The sequence below is a fragment of the Diabrotica undecimpunctata genome, chromosome 5 (genome assembly GCF_040954645.1).
Source record: "Diabrotica undecimpunctata isolate CICGRU chromosome 5, icDiaUnde3, whole genome shotgun sequence".
Taxonomy (NCBI): domain Eukaryota; kingdom Metazoa; phylum Arthropoda; class Insecta; order Coleoptera; family Chrysomelidae; genus Diabrotica; species Diabrotica undecimpunctata.
Window position 1 is genome coordinate 63,395,506 of NC_092807.1, and position 21,934 is coordinate 63,417,439.

A 21,934-nucleotide genomic window follows, 5' to 3' on the forward strand; every position below is an offset into this window, starting at 1 on the left:
TAGACGCATAAAAAAAATAGCTCACTTGATAAAGGCACTCTGCCGAAACAGCTCTAGTGATAGAAAATTATAATAAAATTGGTGAAAGTGTTGAAAACAAAAGTTTTCAGTGTTTTATGGCTTGATAAAATAAACTTCCATTAAGTAATCGAATCCATCACATATTCAAAATTGAAAGTTTTTAATTTCGAACAAAATATTTGAAACAAGTTGAGATTTTTATAGGATAATATTTATGACTAAAAAACATTTTTAAAGTAATAGGTCCATTTTGTGTAACTGTATGTGAGCCAGGTGGTCTGAAATATTTATTGTGAGAGAGTATTATATATCTGTCAGCTTAGGGCAATGGTTCACTAGAACTACCATGACCAATTTTAACATTAAATCAAATAGAACTCGAACTACGACCACAATTGCTACCAGTAGTGACTGAGTAGGTGAAAAGTGAATATAGAGTCCTGTAAAATTTTTTCGTTAAATTCAAGATTTTGTAATATCCGAATGACCAGACTTGCCAGTTTCAGAATTACCAATTATCATCAAATATTTACATAGTCATAAAAAGTTTCAAATAGCCCTTTTGTCGATCTCACTGATAACAAGAAATACATCGAAAATCTTAAGTACACAACAGCAGCTAACTCCTTGACATCCATCACAAAACAAAATACCCAGTCAATTATTGATTTACATTAACAATATATACATATTTGTAATGGTACATAGTTTTCATGGTTTATAAGCCATGGTCTGAAATTATTTCTTTATGTCTATAACTGCAACTAACATTATCAAACTGAAGTAACTGTCTATCTTCCTCTAATATCTGTGTTATTTACAACATTCAATTGCCTCCTGGGATTTTATCGATTGATGTGAATTAGTGAATTTTCAGTATGCCTTAAGAGAGGATTTAGCGCTGAGATCCATATATTCTTTAGATAGAGTTGATTGGCTGTTTTTGATGAAAGCCTCACTAAAGATATTTATTCCTCATTAGTGTTGTGCAACAGCTGATTTCTTCAAGTGGCCATAGCTACAGTTCTTTCTTCTTTCCTTCTCTTTTTATTTGATGGAGCTTAAAGACACTACTACATATTTAACATATATCAAGGAATCATATTAAAGTGAGTCTACACTGAAGAAATATTAAATGGAAAAGAATAATCCCAACCTGAAGCTATATGAAAATTTAGGACTATAAGAGCTTGGATAGTCACTGGGATAAGGTCTAATACATTTTCTTAATTAGTAACTTCCTCTTTCCAATTCTATCATTTACTGATGAAATAAATTACATTATTATAATAATAAAGTTTAAATAATACTCTGTCCAAGAAATCGTAAAAGAATATATATATTTTCTTGCTCTTATATGCTTTTAATTTTAAGTGTATATGTTATGAGCAATGTCCGAAATTGGACAATCCTAACATTGTACGGAAAATCTTTTCCACTTCTAACATTGTACCCCTTTACTGTACAATCTCCGAAATAGACATAATAGTCGGACTTTGTATAAAAAAATTGCTGTACAATGTTCGAATTTCAATAAGTAGCCATTCGTCAAAGTTTGGGAAAATATGACAGATATCGATTCACAAACATCTTCCCTATATTTTGGTATTTAGCTTTAAAATGTTTCACTCACATTATTACTCTAGTACAGAACAAATTCTTATTATTTATATTTTTGTTTGACACAGCCTTTTATATCAGAAAATATCAAAACAAGAAATGTTCAATTTTTGATTTGGTGTGTCGCTTGTCAATAATACTCGATTCGAATCGATGAACGTTTTGATAATCATTTTTAATTTTGATCATTTCGGACATTGTACAGTTTGAGGGTACAATGCTAGAAGTGGACAATAATTTTCGTACTATGCTAGGATTGTTCAATTTCGGGCTTTGCTCGTAACATATACATTATATCTGGTTCAGGCACTAGATAATTACACATATCTGTAACTCATTAAATTTCAGTGTTTTCTCTAATTTCATACATATTTAGCTCACTTTCTCCTTATATTATTGAGATACATGCACAACCTTTGAGAATAAAATTAAGACTTCTAATTTGGTTTATAAAAAACTTGTTTTTAAGTTACATTATTAATAAAACTATATAAGTAGGTACTACAACAGAAAAAATTTCATGTATACCTAATTAATTTAATTTGTAAAATACATCTGGAGATATGATATAATGCTTTTAAGTACATTCTTATTTAGTTGAGAATATATAAATAGAAAATAGATGATTACAATTGTGACCAATTTCTTCTGTAAACATAAAATTAGCAAATTAAAGCTGTCAACTTATCTTTAAATCATATGCCCTCAAAGCTGCTGATGCTCATGGAATGACACTGAAGGATATAACAATTTTCTAAATCAAAGGACTTGGATAGGACATTCTGTCAATCAGATAACAAATAAAAAAAAATAATACTTTAATATGCAGCTATTAAATAGAGCTATATAGAAATAAAACACATGTATTAATGAGAAAATAAGAAACGAATTTACAAGACCATAATCTGACTGCTAGTGAGCTATGGATGTGAAACTTGGGTGTTGACTCAAAAAACTGTAAACCGCATAGATTCTTTGAAAGAAAGGTACTGAGATGAACACTAGGTCCTATAAATCAGAACAACAGGTGAAGAATCAGATACAATTATGAAATATATAAAGAACCACCTTTATCTCAGTATATCTGCCTACAGGGTGGAAGAAAACAGGCTTCCAAAAAACCTGTTGAATGCAAGACTGTAGGGGAAGAGACCTATTGGAAAGCAATGGGAAGATGATAGATGATGTGGATGAGAATGCCAGAAATCTCCTTGGCAGTTGTTTGTGTAGAAAAATGGCTACAGACTGTTCAGAATGGAGAGGTTTGCTAAAGGAAGGCCAGGGCTCGAATTGGGCTGTAGAGCCATATGATGATATACCAATTTTCTAAATCAAAAGACTTTAAACAGGACATTCTATCAATCAGATAACAAATAAAAGAAACATTAATATGCAGCTATAAAATAGAGCTGTATAGAGAGAAAACACATGTATCAATGAGAAAATAAAACTGCTGAGATCAAAATAACAAAAGTGCAAATAGGAATAATAAAAACCAAAACAAACTATTGCTGGATTCTCTATTAATTAAATTAAGCATAGAATGTTTATTACTTCAAAAATATCGTTTATTTCAGTAAATCTATTACAGCACAAATCAAACAAAACTACATTACAATTACTCATTATAATTTGTTTTGGTGATGTTCATTGTTCACAACCTTATGTTCTATAAAGTGCATAGATAGTGGAAAACAGTCTAGAAAAGCTTAGTTACAATTCCATCAAATTTTGTATTTGAACCATTGTATAAAGTTCTTTATTACATATTTTTGAATAAAAAAGGAATAAACAAGTAATGGATACCCTAATTTAAATCTGGTGGGTGGCCTTATTGATATGCAACTTTAGCTACAAAAGAATCTATTATTCAAATTACCCTGCTGTAATACTTTTTATGCTCACTAAAAATGTATTTATTATTTTGTACACTTTTTAACCGTAACCACTAAAATATATAAAAAAATAATATATGTATACATTTAATGACGTGGGCACTAGAGGTGATATTAGATTATTCCAAATATAAATTTTCTTACTTCTAGGGCATTGTTCAACAAATATTAGAATGTTTTATAGCAGAAAATATTTCATAACAAACCGAAAAGTTTTCGATTTTTGGAGAAAGTTCACTAATCATTTTTGTTACCATACGTCGCCTTTTGGGGTTTAATGTTTTAGCAAGATTACAACCGTGCTAATTATGCATCAGCAATTTGTTATAAACTTGCTCTTAAAAGAAATCTTACTAAAATTAATAAGCAAAGAAAAATAATTTAATAACTTACGCCCCTGAAAAGTTGACAACCTTTGTATCAGAGGAACACTTAAAATGGAGGCTACCTATTTTCTAGGCGCGTCGTTTACCACAGCGCATGTCACAAAAACTATCATTAGCACAGCGGCGCGCATCACTAGATTTTAATTTACTAATTTAAAATAAAAAATTAAAGGTCTTCACGGATTTGTCATCAGCTACCCCTTATATAATTTTTAGAACCTTCAAAGATTTTTTCACATTTTTTTCTTGACTGGCCTATATATGCAGATATACGTAATATTATATTATAATATTATTAGTAATATAATATATTCAATGATTGATTAATGAAAAAGTATGTGGGAATAACGGTACATTCTATTCGATCAACTCTGTTCCAAACCATCTGATTAGTAAAGCCATTTTAATTAATTTTGTGCTATGTTGGTTAAATTGTGACATTGACTTACAGTGACCAGAGGTTACTATACAAACTATTTATATATATATATATATATATATATATATATATATATATATATATATATATATATATATATATATATATATATATATATATATATATATATATATATATATATATATATATAAGAGAATAAATTATAATTAGCTACCATATATTATCTATTAAGAACATTATTGATCTTACCGTAACTTAGAATTGTAGTTAGAATATTAAAAAACTTTGCTAGTAACAACATAGTGGTGTTTTTTGTTACTATGTACGAAAAAAGTTTTTTTTAACGTTGGAAATGTATGGTAGCTTTGAACTTAAAACGCAAAGGTTTATTATAAAGGTATATTGTTCATGTATTATTATAATAATATCTTATTGAGATGTATCTAAGAAAAGCAAGGGAATGTTATCTTTTTTAGTTAATGAAAATTAATTATTAAAGTAGGTTAGTTGTTAATGGATATATCAGTCAAGTTAGTTATCTGTGATGTTGTATTGTTCTTGGTATCTGATTTAAGTAAGAAGTGGTATATATCGCTTAGATTATTAATGTTACTCTTAACATTGATGGAGAAATCGTTAACGAAAATATAAGACATTTCAATGAACTCTCTTTTAGATTTATTGTTCTCACGGTGGAGAATTGTAATGTTAGTATAGTCCATGAGATGACCAGTGGAATGAACATGTTTGGCTAATGCACAGCGGTCAGGGCGAAGTCGAGAATCACTTTTGTGTAGTGTAATACGTGATTTCAATAATTGAGATGTTTGGCCGATGTAGGAATTGCTGCAAGAGAGGCATGGAATGTCGTAGACAATGTTACTAAGCCTATCTATGGGAGTCTTATCTTTTATCTTAGAATAAAGATTATTAATTGTTAGGGCTGATCTACAAGCCACATTAAGTTTAATGTTGTTATTATTATTATCAAAGCTATTTTCAACACTTTTCAGAATCCTTGTTAACCCCTGAGTGATATCTCTGAAATATGGTAATGAAAAATATTTGTTGATAGGGGTATCCGAGACTGGGTTGCCACTTAAGACATCAGGATCAGCATTGTTAGTCGCGAAGGAAGGTGTAGTATCTTCGTTATGGATAGTATTAAACAAAATCTTATTCACTAATGGTGTTGGATAAGCGTTTGAAATAAAAAGTTTCTGTAGGATTTGTAGGTTTTTTGTATAAAATGAAGGATCTGATAGTTTTATTACTCTATTTTTCATCTGTTTGATTAAGTTGACTTTGGTAGAATTATTATGGTATGAGTGGTAGTTAAGGTATCTACCAGAATGGGTCGGTTTTTGATACCAATCTATTTTAATGTTGTTGTTTTCCCTGATCGACCTTATGTCGAGAAAGGGGACGGACCAATTACCATCTTCCCTCTCTATAGTGAACTGGATGTAGGGGTCATAACCATTGAAAGTATCTAATAGTTCATCTACCTTGTCATTGGGTATAGCCAAAATGATATCATCAACATATTTTTTAATAAATGGAATTTGAAAGGATAGTAAAGGAATGACTGAGTCTAATACATAATCCATGACATAAGTTGCAATGATAGGAGAAATCTTTGCTCCCATATGTCTGTAACAAAAGCTGAGATATTTTCAGTGGGAGTTTCAATGGAAGCTACTATGGGACGAACCGATAGTGTTGGTTTATGGATTTTTGGCAAAGCATAAAACTTTGCAATGTTCCCATTATGTTGTTAGTTTTTTCTTTGTGTTACGGTCAATCTCATTGGAATAGGCTAAGGATGCGATTAATTCTCTTAATACCAAATTAAGATCCAAATTAATTCTCTTTGGCGAAAACGTTCGGCGAAACGATTGATACTCATCAGAGTCTTTCTTGCAGATTTCCCCAATATTTAAGAGTTTACTATATATATATATATATATATATATATATATATATATATATATATATATATATATATATATATATATATATATATATATATATATATATATATATATATATATATATATATATATATATATATATATATATATATATATATAATAAACTATGTGTATACGATGAAAGGCAACCGTATATACGTATTTCTGACTATTGGTCGTCTTCAGTACGATGCAGTCAAGTTAGAAAAGGAGCATGTTAACTTGGGAAAGACGAAAGAATCACTAAATAAGTAAAGTTTAAAGCTTCACGCTGGTCTACAGTACCAGTATCACCTATATGTACTACTTATTTTATTTTACATATTTTATTTTGTGTTATGAATTTCAAACCAACATGCCACTGGGTTGTCACAAACACTTGTTTCCATGGTAACGCAGTTATTGAATATCAACAATATCAATGGAGGTTATCTTCGAATATTTGGAAAATGTGAAGTGAAACTAGTATAATTACTGATTTCTGGAAAAAGCGGAAAATGACGCAGGATGTTAGTGCAGATATTATACAGAAAACACAAAAACATTTAGGCAAATATGTAAAAAAACCTCCATTAACGGAAAAATTGCTCAAAAAACCACCATTCCGGTTTTTGCATGATGTCATTACCACTACAATTAAAGAAACTGGATTCTTAAAAGGACTATATTCAGATTATGAATTGGTTTCCGATAATGTTAAGGATAAAGATGCGAAAGTTGCCTTTTTAAATAAACTAATAGATGCTATCAGTAAGTTTAATTTAATCAATATTTGTGAAATATGGGTCAATTTCAAAACTTTATTCCCTATGTTTTTGTTTTATTTTAGAAAGCCTTAGCGATAATAATTTATCGGTTAGAGCAAGTAAAATCGTTGCAGGTTTAGAACCAACAAATACAAATTTATTACTTCAAGCACTGGCAAAATCAGTAGAATCAAATATTGATAGCACACAGTATGTATCCAATCTTAAAACTGGTGTTAAAACTGACAGAAATAAAAAAAGCAAGATACCTGTAGAAAAGTCCAAAGCCCCATCAAGAACCAACAATGAACAGAAAGTTGCTGAAAAGAAAACTATAAAGTCAAATGAAAAGAAATTAGATACATTTACAAACAAGAAAATTCCAAATTCTGTTAGAACAGATGATGAACGCAATAAAGGTAATGTAATTTGTTTTTTAACACTTCACAAATTTTTCCCAAATACTTTCTTTTTGTATACTTATATAAATCATACAGGGATGCTATTTAGTTTTAGTATCTAAGCAAAACTGAACTAAATGAAAGTAATAAAATAACAGTTAAAACTTAATTTATATTAATTCGTAAACACAGTTTATACATATTCACACATTTGTTAACATTTTTATAATATTGATTGATTATATTATACTATACTATATTTAGATCCAAGACGAACTTATTAACCCATTAACCGCCAAGGTATGAAATATGTAAATTTTTCATAAAAATAATATAAGGGTTAGTTATTTATGGTGTTTTAAAGACAAAACTGGATATAATTTTTTTTTTAGGTTACAGGGTGTTCTAAAAAAATAATGTTGCGTTTTCGCATCAATGGCGGAATCTGTTAAGAAATTAATGAAATACACTTTTATGGATTATGAGATTTATTTCAAAATTAAAGATACAAAAGTAGTAAAACTAAATAAATTATTTGTAAAAAAACTATAAAACCTAATATTTCAATTTATGGAAGCTGTCAAAACATGTAGAGTGTAAACGTACATTGCACTTCTGACACATATACATAATTTTGCTTTTACATTGTCTGCATCTTTTTCTTGACTTTTCAGGGTGGCGTATTACGATGTGGTTCACTTTGTCAGTTCTCATTTCTTTCGGTATTTCTGACTTTGTTGGCCTTCCTCGTCCTTCGTATTTAGGAGCTGATGTACCCTCATCGTCGCTGGCTGATAATGAATTACTTTCTTCTGATTTTATTAGCGCCATAACAATATAAGAGCGAAACTCTAATTGCGATATTGTAGAGTCATTTGCCAATTTATAAATTTTCCATGCATTGACGATTGTACTGTCTATAGTATTTATAAAAAGAGGCCACCACCATTTCTTTCCTTTTACTCTTATACGATAATTGGCTATGCCGTTATCGTGTAAATCAACACCCCCCATATTTTTGTTGTATTCTTTTATTAGAAATGGCTGGTCTACACTTACTTCTTTTCGTTGTTTTCTATCCTACCGTTTTACTTGCTGAATTGGATTTATTGGTATATTAGTTGACATCATAATAACGATTGAATTATCATTCCATTTAACTACACAAATTTTGGATTTTAAATCATATCTAAAATCGAAAGCACCTCTGCCCCCTTTTTTTAAATCATTTGAGCTATCTAAAGGACATTTTTGGATTCTGTTTTCCCGCACAGTTCCTGTGGCGTATATATTATTTTCAGTAAGATATTGAAATAGTTTAAAAGACGAAAAAAAAATTGTCAAAAAATATTCTGTGTTGAGAAGGAAATTCAAGAACTTTTAATAGATCTATAACAACATCTGCTCCCAGTCCCATATCACTTTTATGTTCTCGTGCTCCAGCGTATGGACTAAACTGAAACAAATATCAATCTTGAGAACAAAGACACCAAATTTTAAAACCGAAGCGAACAGGCTTCCCTTTGATGAACATTTTAGCGGAGTGTCTACCACAATAAGGAACCATTTCCTCATCGACTGATAAATTTTGTGAAAATACACCAAACTGTAGATTTCTTTTGTTTATTTTGTCAAATAATGGGCGCAATTTAGCAAACTTATCTTGCTTGTCAAGTTGAGCATTATCACATACATGTATATATTTTTTTATATTGCGAAACTTCAATTCGAATGTCCCAGCAGTGTCTTGAGGCTTATCATGGCCTATAAGTAATAAAAAAATAAAAGTTACATAACAGTATCTTATATAATTATACCGTATAATACCTTCCAATAAATCGTCATCTATTTCCTCTTCATCAGTAAGCTCATCGACATCTAGTGGTATTATAACAGCATGAATTTCGGTCTCATTTTGAATTTCTTCAATAGCATCTTCCAATTCTTGAATAGTAAGAGGTCTATTCCGATCATAATTATCTTTCCACTTATTTTTGCCAGAACTCATTATATATGTTTTATCCGCAACAATACAGAGAAACACAATTATTGCTGTATATGCTTATACTAAAACGCTCTAGACAAGACTGAACTAGTCAAATACGTTTACACTCGATTTGTCACGTAGCGTAGGCGGTATTACCTAGAGACAGCACATTCCGCCGTTGATGCGAAAACGCAACAATAAGTTTGAATGCATGTAACTTTTTTTCTTGATAAAATTATTTAATTTTTTTGTGTGGTTATTGCTAAATATGGTCTCATTCAGAGATGAAATCGACGAGGCTATGGAGAAAAGAACCCTGCGAGATGGAGACTGGAATGACAGGGAAAATTGGAGAAAACGGTTGAGTGAAGGAAGACAGTGAAAACTGTGGAAATCCTTAGTAGTAGTAGTATTGCTAAATCTGTAGTTTATGCTTTATAAAAATCATATAAACCATTATATTATAAGCAAAGTGAAAATTCTACAAGAAGATTATATAGTCATGACGAATCATGTAAAAAACTGCTGAAGAAATTAATTTATAATAGATAAACAATTAATTATATTTGTTCTATAAAATATATTTCAATATCATCAAGCCTTTAGGAATTAAATCATATAAAGAATTTTCTAAAAACAAAACATTTAGTTGTATAAAAAAAATTCCTTTTAAAATGTTGCGTTTTCGCATCAACGGCGCTTAATGGGTTAAAGTAAGAATTGAAAAAGTTGAGACACACAAAATTGAATTACTTCTAATTCATGCTTTCTTAGTTAAACATACTCAATGCATTTTCTGCACAAGATAAAATTAGATTTTTTAGATGTGGGAAAAAATTGGTTGATTCACACAATTCCTGACATAAAAATAACAATGATAGTGTTTAAATCATTTAATTTGTATTTTGAGGACAATTTCTGATGTGAAAATCAAAATATAAAAATAAACATATTTTCAACTGAAATTGTGGTTAAGTACTTAATTCATCTTAAAGATTGTCAATAATACTGTTTCGCTGATCCCAGTCTAAACTAGTAAATTTAGTAATTATTTTTTGCTACCTTTGTTAAATTTTGAACTACAGACACTGATTGAAAATCACTTACAATATTTAAAAAATAATATGAACATGCAATTTACTTACAAAATAAAAATGCATCATTTAAAACAAAAGCTAATTTTTGCAATTTTGTAGTCATGTAAAGATTACTATTTACAAATGAAACGTTTTGAATGAAAAAAGTTTTGAAATTGAAGAAAAATTGATGAATATACACTCCCACCATTATTCATGATTTTTCTTCTTTTTAATTAAAGAAGTTTCTTTGAGCTATAAGTAGTGAAAAGTAGGAATTTTTGTGTTGTATATGGTTGTATGATTCCGACAATGAATCTGTCAAAATATTCCCAAACTGAGTGTACAGACTATAACATTAAAGTGCCACAAGAAAAAGCATAGCTTTAGAACAAGGATCATCTTCTTATTGTGGCGTCTTCTAACGAAGGTTGGCGACCACTTCTTTAAACACTTTCCTATTTTTTGCAACGTGAAATATCTGTTCAACACTGAGGTTCGTCCAATCTGTGATATTCCTCAGCCATGATTTCTTCTTTCTTTCCTCTACTCTTTCTTGTATGATGACGTGCAGAAGAGAGTACTTATCATTTGAAGTTTGTGGCCCAGATACGATGTTTTCATCATGAAATGAACACTTTTTCATTTAAGACTTTTGCAGTCCATGGAATTTTTAGAATACGCCTATATAGCCACATTTCGAATGCCTCTAATTTTTTTACGGATTGGGCTTTCAGAGTCCAAGTTTCTACCCCATATAGCAGTTGTGACCATACAAAACGATGAATCTCATTCTGATAACCATCTGTACCCATTGTGCATCCTTCCAAGGAGCTGTCGTCCTTAGCTCATTGTCCATCCTGCCATTTCTAGGAATTTGGACAAGTCACCAGGAGACATCTCCCTTATGTGGGCAGGTGTGTGTCAGGACTCGCTGAACACGTACTCTCGTATTAACGATAATGATAGGTTCAGTGATCTGGAGTATACCCCGCATCCTGAGCCTTCTTCCATTTTGGAGCCATCAGTGTATATGTAATAGGCATTTGTCACGTTTGTCTCTCCATACTTTCTTGTTTCGATTTTGTAGGGTTTGTCAAAGAAAAACTTTGGTTCAATTGAGTCGCAGCCTGCCTGTAGCATGGGAGCGCATCCAGCTCTCCGCGCCAGAAACGAGTTATAAATTGTCCCATTCCTATATTAAGGTTTGCACCAGCTGAGCTCAGTCGCATCATTGTCACCAGCGCCACTTCTTTGACATATATGTCTAGAGGCGTGATGCCAATGATCAACTCCATTGCAGTAGTTGGTGTTGTTTTCATGGCACCTGTTATATTTATGCAAGTCATCTGATGAATATGTTTTAGTTTGTTAATCGCTGTTGCCTGTAGCACTTTTGGTACCCAAGGAATAGCTCCGTAAGTTAGTATTGGCCTAATGGCAGCAGTGTAAACCCAGGCAATCACCCTGGGCGAAAGGCCCCAGGTGCGTCCGACTGTTCGTCGACATTGCTCATGGCAATATATGTTCTTTTAGCTCTACCATCTAAGTGAGAGTTCCATGTTAACTTCCTGTCAAGGATAATACCAAGGTACTTCACTTCGTCAGAAAAATTTAGACTGTAGTTTAGAATGCTTGGGGGTATTAAGCCCGTGATTCTTCTTTTCCTGGTAAAGATAACTGGATAACTGGATAAAGATAACTCTGTCTTCTTAGGATTTATAGATAGTGAGTGTTCCTTGCACCATGTTTCTATTAGTTGGAGAGCAACTTGTTATCTTTTACATAGTGTGTTCTCAAACTTACCTCTTTCCAGGACAGCAATATCGTCTGCATAGGCTATTGTGTAGAACCCGTAGCTGCTGAGTTGGTCAACCAGGGTGTCTAGAACTATGTTCCAGAGGAGTGGTGATAGCACCCCTCGTAACCATGCCTCTAACAGAAACGTTTTCTACATTTATGCTTATTGCTCTATTAGAGAGCATACTGAATATCCATTCGCTTAGAGCCAGGGGAACATTCCTGACGTTAAGCTGTTGGGTGATAGTTGGGAATGGGGTTTTATCAAACGCTCCCTCAATGCATATGAATATACCTAGGGTGGATTCTTTATTATCCAGCGATCTTTCAATTGTTCCCACTAGATGATGCAATGCAGAGTGGGTAGATCTTCCCGAAGTATATGCTGATTTGGGTTAGGTGAGTTATGGACCAGAACTACATCCTTTACCTTTATCCTTTAGATCCTTTAGAAAGGATCGTTCTACAACACATGCACTTTTAGATGTGATGAGTGCCATAGTTGATGACCTTGAGAAGCATAATCACTCTGCCATAACGCTGTGTGATCTTTCAAAGGCCTTCGACTGTGTTTCTCATGATATTTTGCTAAAAAAACTGCATTTTTATGGCATAAGAGTTACTCCTTTGGAACTAATTTCATCGTATCTAAAGGATAGATACCAAGCTGTCAAGTACGGAAATTGTCTCTCTGAATTTAAGCAGATAAAGCATGAAGTTCCACAAGGATCAGTACTGGGCCCTCTATTATTTATAATATATGTTAATGACTTCCCCAATTTCATGGCTCCATTTAAAACAGTTTTATTTGCAGATGACACTACCTTTCTTTTTTCTGATAAAAATCGTTCAGTTTTAGAAACCACGTCTGAGTATGTAAATTTCAATGCACAATCATGGTTCTTAGCAAATAAACTTAAACTAAATGATAACAAAACTCAAAATTTAATTTTTTCGTCTACCTTCGATGTGAGTGTTGAAAAAAATGTCATATTGTTGGGCATAACAGTTGACAACACATTGACTTGGTATAACCATATTGACCATCTCAAAGGTAAACTTTCTAGTACCTTATTTTTACTCAGACAATTAAAACTTGTTACAAGTGTTGATACCTTGAAAATAACGTACTTTTCTCTTTTTCATTAATTTTTAAGCTATGGTGTTATTCTGTGGGGAAACTCTTGCAATGCCCTAACAATATTTACATTGCAAAAAAAGCAATAAGAATAATGACAAAAGTTAGCTATTTGGAATCTTGCAAACCATTGTTTATTAAATATAAGAAAATGCCCTTGCCAAAATTATGGCTATACAGCGTTAATGTAGAAATACATAAAAACTCTGATACTTTAATTAAACACTCTGACTTACATAACTATAGTACAAGAGGTGCAAATAACATCAGAACAGTTAAGTATCGTTTGAGTTAAGTATCACAAAAAAACTCAATTGACTATATACAATGTCCTACCTAAGGATTTAAAACAACTTTCGATGAATAAATTTAAAGTAAGTCTGAAAAGATACCTTTTGAGATTTGCTTTTTACTCTGTTGGTGAATATTTTGATCACTTCAAGGCAGTAACATGAACATGGATGTACTCACTATGTTTGTATATGTCTTATTTTGTATATTTTATGTTTTATTTTATGTTATGTGCATTAATGTATTTTCATCTCCTATTGTATTTTGTGTATGTTATGTATTATCTTTTTTATTTATACATATAATTGACTTGCTACAAACAAATGTAAAATTTGTAAACGTAGTTAAAAATAAATTTTGAATCTTTATGTACGTCTCCCATAGCCTTTCCATCGTTTTCAAGAGAAAGGATGTTAGGCTAATTGGTCGGAAAGCCTTTGATAGGGTGTAGTCCATCCTACCTGATTTTGATATGAAGACCACACCACACCTCTCTCCACTTCCTAGGAATATATCTCAGAGCCAAAGAGGCTCTGAATATTTTCACAAGCTGCGGCAGAAGGATATCCAGTAGGGCTATATGCAGTCAAGCCCTGGTGATTTGAGAGGGGTGAAGCACAATATGGCTCATTTTTATACAATACTTGTGGTGACAGCACACAAGGATCATGGACAGGGAGAAATGGTTGTCGTTATTTAAAAAGAAAAAAGGTTGCTTATTTTGATTATATATTCAGAAGTAATAGACATTCATTAATGAAGATATGAATAGAAGGATCGACTAAACTTTATTACTTTGGTAATGGTTGACAATTTTCTCTAAGAAGAGATCACTAACAAGAAAAAAAATTGAAGCAGAATTAAACTTAAATTTTATCTCTTTACATTTTTTTTTCTTGCAAAAATTCTTTTGTTTCTTTATTAATTTCCAAGTCTATACCGCGGTTTTAGAGAAAATCGGTTTTACCCACAAGTAATTGGTGCTGATAGACTAGCGAGCAAAGCAGTCGTGTTTTGAATTAAAATTGAACATGTCTTTCTCGGAGTCTATTATTTTGTGTTATATCACTATAGCACATTGCAAAATAATGAAAAATTAGCGAAAATGCCCTAGACTTTGTATTAAAACTTGGATAGAAAAAAAGTAAGATTGTGACACTTCCATTTAATTTAAAAATGTTAATAGAACCACTTAATTACAGAAATTATCTGAGAATGTCTAAAAAATCATACAGTTAATTATTGTCTTTAGTGGCACCTATAATACAAAACACTATAATGTGAGAAGCAAAGAATTTACAGTATTCAACTTTATGCAGAGTTATTTACAGAGCATTACAAACGCGGTTTTACATGACAAGCCAACTAAAAATATGACAAAATGAGGTGCGAGCCAGGCTCGTCAGTATTTAAAACCGCGATATTGCAATGTTACACTAGTGAGCTTTACCAATAAGCCATAAAACCGCGGTTTACTCGCCTGTCGATCATTGCCTTCAAAATTTGCAAAAAATTTGATAAAGTATTTGCAAAGCAGATACTTTTTTGGGCCAAATTTATATTTTATGCTCTACAAGGTTTGTTGGAAAAAAATAACTTCCCCTTCAAAGCAATTTACCGCAGATATAATAGACTTGTATAAACACTTTTTCCAATCCTCGAAGCACTTGTGATATGTACTTTTTAGTGTCTCCCCAATCTTTGCAAACCCATGCCCTTCATGAGATTTTTCAGTTTTGGGAATAGAACAGATCCCATTGGGATCGCCCCTCTCTCACGTAGAGTAACCCAAAAATAATGTATGTATATATATATATATATATATATATATATACATATATATATATATATATATATATATATATATATATATATATTATATATATATATATATATATATTTATATTTATATATATATATATATATTTATATTTATATATATATATATATATATTTATATATATATATATATATATATATATATATATATATATATATATATATATATATATATATAAATCTCGTGTCACAATGTTTGTCTTCAATGGACTCCTAAACCAATTAACCGATTATAATAAAATTCGCACACCATGTGCAGTTCGATCCAACTTGAGAGATAGGATAGTTTAAATCTCAAATTATAGTCGCAATTTTAATTTATTGCTAATTATTTGTCTGTTATTATTTGACAGTCACAATTATCTGTTAACTCCAAATGATTCTAACAGATGTCGATACCTTTCCACTGGGTTGAGTAAGTAATCAATAGATGGCGCTGCTATGGTAAATCTACGAACGGGTCATATAAGATACATTTTAATAGCATAATTACCACGTGTTGTTGACGCTATAAAATTAATTAAAATTATTTTGTAGTGAACGAAATACTGTATAATTCAATTATTTCCACTTTTTAAATTTTTGGTGTTAGCATAGCCGGCCACGTGTTACTTAGACTGAAGTGTAAATTGAATTCATATTATAATGAAGATAATACAGTGAAATTAATCCTGTTTTTTACTTATTTGTGCTTCATTGATGAAAACTTTATAATTTATTTTGAATATATGTATGTAAGTATTATCACATAATTATAAAATTTAATTAAAATGTCAATGTAAAACTGATACACAATTTCCTACACTTTTTCAATAGTTGTACAAATATTTTTTTTATTGTTTTTATTTAACCTCTATTAAAAAATATTTAGCACTTATTATTTCAATGTGCTATGATAACAAGTTTTTCAGATTTTTTTTCTTATATTTAAACGATTAAATTAGTATTTCAATTCTTATTGAAATTATTATTTAAAATCTATAATTTAAATATGTACATGTCAGTATTATCACATAATTATAAAAGTTAATTAGAATGATTTTCAATTTTTCTTTTCTCATATTTAAACGATTAAATTATTATTTTCAGTCAAATGCCACCGAAAAAATCTAACCTCACAACGCGAGCAGCAAAGGGTCACGACGCAAACGTGTTGAAAGAGCTCAGCAATCACCAGAACAAATCGAAACAAGAAATGCAGCTCAAAGAATCAGGACTGCAGAAAGTCGTGTACAAGAATCTCAAGAACAGCGTGACGAACGTCTGCAACAGAATATTACGAGAACAAGAGCGGCACGAGAACGAAACATAGCTACGAATACTAGATCGACAAAGGCAACGGATCAGCCGCTCATTAACACGTGCATCATTCGTTCGGCTTGCCTTTGAATATGCACCAGATATTAACTACTCAGCTCATTCAAAAATTGCTATCGGTGGAATGGATAAAATATGTCAATATTGTCAGGCATTGAAATTTCGGAATGAAGCAGCCGGCATGTGCTGCGCATCAGGAAAAGTTGTGCTGTCACCTCTACCCGCTCCGCCGGAGCCTTTATTATCCCTTCTTACTGGCAATTCAGATGATTCCAAATTATTTTTGCGTAAGATACGCAAATTTAATTCTTGCTTCCAAATGACGTCATTTGGGGCAACTAAAATTTGCGATCGTGCATCCGATGGACGTAATTTTGAAACTACATTCAAAATTCAAGGCCAGGTGTACCATAAAATCGGATCACTGATGCCAATGCCTGATAACAATCCGAAATTTCTTCAAATTTATTTTATGGGCGATTGTGAAGAGCGCGTGACGACTCGGTGCCTGTATAATTTTATTGAACAAGCAGAGGAAAGAGCAATTGTGATATTATTGGAAAATTTTTTAGAAGATCACAATCAACTAATTCAATTGATCAAAAGAGTTTCGCCACGACTGGAAAATGACAATTATCAAATCGTCATAAAAGCCGACAAAGTACCATTAGGTGAACATGCTGGTAGATTCAACGCTCCAACTGTTGATGAGGTTGCTGTTATCATGGTTGGTGATCCAGTTGACAAAAGATCTATAAAAATTACACGGCGAGACAACACTGTCAGTACGATTTCGGATCTACACCGTTCATATGACGCACTACAATATCCATTGATATTTTGGCACGGACAAGATGAATATCACCTTAATATCAAACAGTATGATCCAAATACCGGTAAATTTGACAATTATCTATTTACTTTTTTACTGTATGTATAGATTTTAATTTCGTATTGCATTTTATTTTTTATTTTTTTAGGTGATTACAGAAATAATAAAGTTAGCTCAATGAAATACTACGCACACCGAATAATAGTTAGGCAACATCAAGACAATTATATCCTTCGATATCGTCAGCTGTTTCATCAATACATTGTTGATATGTATGCTAAGGTCGAAAGCGAACGCTTGCGATTCCTTCGATTCAACCAGGCAAAACTACGATCGGAAGAATATATTCACTTACGAGATGCTGTTGCTGGAAACATCGATGGAAATTTAAATCCCAATGACATCGGTAATGCTTTCATTTTACCTTCAAGCTACATCGGCAGTCCACGGAACATGCAGGAATACATACAAGATGCGATGACTTACGTACGTCATTACCGCCGACCGGATTTATTTATTACATTCACATGTAATCCGAATTGGGAAGAGATACACACTTTACTATTGCCAGGACAACAAGCCATTCATCGTAATGATTTAACTGCACGTGTGTTTAAACAAAAATTGAAATCCTTAATTGATTTTATTGTTAAATATTTAATTTTTGGTATCACACGTTGTTGGCTGTATACGATAGAGTGGCAAAAGCGAGGTTTGCCTCATACCCACATTTTGGTTTGGCTTAAAGATAGAATCCGTCCTGAAGAAATCGATCAAATAATTTCAGCCGAAATTCCAGACCCATTAATTGATCAAGAATTATTTGATATTGTCACCAAACACATGATCCATGGGCCATGCGGTGCTTTCAACATGACGTCACCGTGCATGGAAAATGGAAAATGTAAAAAAACTTCCCAAAGCCGCATACGAATGACACGATCACGGATATTGATGGTTATCCAATGTATCGCCTCAGAAGTACTGAGAATGGTGGCCACACATTTACAATGCGACTGCCGAACTTTCCAAATCAAGTTGAGTTTGATAATCAGTGGGTGGTACCATACTCACCACTACTTTCAAAAACTTACAAAGCTCATATCAATGTTGAGCTTTGCAGTTCTGTTAAATCAATTAAGTATATTTGTAAATATGTAAACAAAGGCAGTGATTTGGCCATATTTGAAGTACAAAACATAAATAAAAATGACGAAATAGCACGATACCAAATGGGCAGATACATTAGCAGCAATGAAGCTATTTGGCATATTCTCAGCTTTCTCATCCACGAAAGAGATCCTGCTGTCCAACATCTGGCAATACATCTTGAAAACGGTCAACGTGTATGTGATGTCCTCTCGTGGGAGTCACTATCCGGGTAGCTTTTAGACAGTCAGAGACAGAGTTCAAAATAAAAATAAAACTTTATTGTCTTCCTTAAATTAAATTGACAAAAATCTTATGTACATATTTACAATTTGGTTTAGTCTTCTCAGTACCTGGCCTATTTATTCAAATTAAGCTTGACCTTGTCATATGGAACTAGTCTTATCGGCAAGCGAGTGTGTATCTGAAATTTTACGGTAACGTTGTATCGATTTAATAACAGCGGACGATAGGTACAAAGGAAGGAAAGGAACTCAACACGTCCCTTAAGTGATTCGGGTTAATAGGACACTCCTCGACAGTCTCAACACGACTGCTTCAGAGTACGGGTAGTGAAGAGCTCAACACGCTCTTCGGATAGCGGCGGTATGGGAGACGGAACAACTTGTGAACTCAACGCGTCCACAAGCCGGGGTAGGGAAGAAGAGAACCTTCAGTCAACACCTGTCGATTCTGTCTCTATGAGGAAATGTTGCGGTTTATATAGCGGAGCTGTGTAATTAGTTTTGCCCTTTCTACTGTCGATACACTCCTACTTCATGGGTTGGTTCGCGCGCACGCTGGTTTAACGGTGATGGCTTTGACTCATCGTTACACCCCCTCTTCCTGGGAAAAAAAATTTTGGAACAAAATTTTTTTATTTTTATTCCTTGCCAGGTACTTGGTTACCCTAAAAAAAATTTACAATACATCGAAATAAAAAATGTCCGCCCTAAAAAAAATATATCGTCTTCTTAAAAAAAATCGTCTTCCTCTCTCTTAAAAAAAACGTCTTCCTTCGTGGGACTTCAATTATTGGTTTTTATCCTCAGCACCTGGTTCGGGAGTCTCAGTCTGTATTTTTTCCTTTATGCTGCGGCGGAATTAGTGAGAGCAGCGGGATTGATACTGGAATTGACTGGACTTTCTGAATTTTTGTGATGCCCATGGTTGGTTCATCGAAAAGGTTTTTAAATTTGGAAATAGCCTTTATCAGGGGCTCGCAACCTTTGCCCGGGGTGTTAGGTTTTGGTGTGTTCCCCAATGGTGATATTAATTCTGGAACGGTGTATGGTGGCGGCGTAACTGTGCCGTCCATTTCTGTCACTGTAATATATTTCTAACGTGTCTGACATTATATTTGAAGGTTACTGGTAAACTGTATTAGAATATACTGTCACTACTTGGTGTTGACTGTAAGTGCTTGGACTGATTAAGGAGTAGGGAAATCGGTAAATGCGGGTTTTAGGTCTTTGATATGAGCTGTTATTGTACGGTTTTTATCGTCGTGTTTTAATTTGAATATTACATTAGAACACACTTTTGTTATAGTATATGGGCCTGAAAATTTCGGTGCTAATTTGGCGTTAAAATTTTTGGCGGCATTTGAGAGTTGGTATTCCTTTTTCATGACTTTGTCGTTTATTGTGGGTTTCCACTCTCTTCGTCGTAAGTTGTAGTAATGGCTTTGAGTTGTAAAAGCTTTTGCCAGGTTTGTACGTACTAGTTCGAATGTTTCTCGTAGTTTATGCCATTTTATGTTTTGATCGGTATGTTGTGTGTCGTTTGGGGTGTTTACGACTTTACTTGGAATTTCTAGTTCGTGTCCAAAGTTCAGGAAGGCTGGGGAGAAACCCGTTGAATCGTGTTTAGCTGTATTATATCCGAATAGTAGTTCTGGAAGGCTCGTGTCCCATTTCTTATGGTTATTATCGCAGAACTGAGCTATCATTGTTTTGATTACTCTGTTTGTTCTTTCTACTGAATTATTCTGGGGAGAATATGGCGGAATGTTTCTTTTAGAAATCTGGAATTCGTCTAGCAACTTTCGTACTTCCCTGTTATCGTATGTTCTTGCGTTGTCTGATATTAGCTCTTTGGGTGATCCGAATCTCATAATGATTTTATCTTTTAAGTTCTGACAGACTGATTTTGCCGTTGCTGTTCTGATCGGTATGGCTTCGACCCATTTTGAAAAGGTGTCCTGGAATGTCATTATATATTTGTTCCCTTTGCTGGATGTTGGAAGGGGTCCTATGATGTCGGTTGAAACGGTGTGCCATGGATGTGGCGGAATTTGTGTAGATTGCATGCGGCCTGGAGTTAAGCTTTGTTGCGGCTTAAATTGCTGACAGTTCTTGCAGTTCCTGACGAACTTTGCTGCGTCTTTAAACATCCCTGGCCAGTAGTATTTTCTAGCTAGGCGGGTTATTGTTTTGGCTATTCCTAGATGTCCTGCGGTCGGTTGCTCGTGGTTTTCTGCCAGGAGTTGTTGTCTCTTGTGGTTTGGGATGCATAGTTTCCAGGGCTTGGATACCTCTGTCTCTTTTAAATCGTATTTGTCCCAGAAGTGTCGATAGAGAAGTCCATCTTTGATAGAGTAGTCTGGAAATAGTTGCGGATTTGTCTGGATTTTATTTAAAGCTTTATTGTACCATTCGTCGGGTTCTACATCTTCTACGTTTATTATGCAAACCAGATCTACTGGTTCTCTAGAGAGCGCGTCGGCCAGGACGTTCTGGGAGCCCTTTCTGTAAATGACATCGAAGTCAAATTGTTGCAGCAGCATTGCCCATCTAGCTATTCTACCTGTAGGGTTTTCCATTGTTTGTAAGTATCGTAGACTTTGATGATCTGTGATAATTGAAAATGGGTATCCTTCGATGTAGGGTTTCATCTTTTCTATACCGAAGATGATCGCTAGTAGTTCTTTTTCTGTAACGCTGTAATTTTTTTCGGCATTTGTTAGGGTTCGACTTGCGTAAGCGATGACTTGTTCCTGTCCTTCGTCGTTTGTTTGTACTAAAGCTACTCCTAAACCGTGGTTTGAAGCGTCAGATTGTA

The 21,934-nt window shown here is 33.0% G+C and overlaps 2 protein-coding genes across 3 annotated transcripts in view; one reads left to right on the forward strand and one right to left on the reverse strand.

Moving 5' to 3' along the window:
* The window catches only part of LOC140441353 (uncharacterized), a 51,088-nt gene extending 47,052 nt beyond the window's left edge, over positions 1 to 4,036 (reverse strand). Inside the window, exon 1 of one of the 2 annotated variants that reach the window (XM_072532022.1) lies at positions 3,930 to 4,036. The gene's annotated coding sequence lies outside the window, so the exon portion shown is untranslated. Of the gene's footprint in view, positions 1 to 3,680; positions 3,876 to 3,929 lie in introns of those variants that run through there. The other variant, XM_072532023.1, reaches the window with a different exon arrangement.
* Positions 4,037 to 6,653: 2,617 nt separating this feature from the next.
* IFT54 (intraflagellar transport 54) overlaps positions 6,654 to 21,934 on the forward strand; it is a 48,258-nt gene continuing 32,977 nt past the window's right edge. The window contains exons 1-2 of the mRNA XM_072532024.1: positions 6,654 to 7,045; positions 7,125 to 7,460. Of these exons, the coding sequence (XP_072388125.1) occupies positions 6,793 to 7,045; positions 7,125 to 7,460 (589 nt within the window). The 5' untranslated portion in view covers positions 6,654 to 6,792. The remainder of the gene's footprint in view (positions 7,046 to 7,124; positions 7,461 to 21,934) is intronic.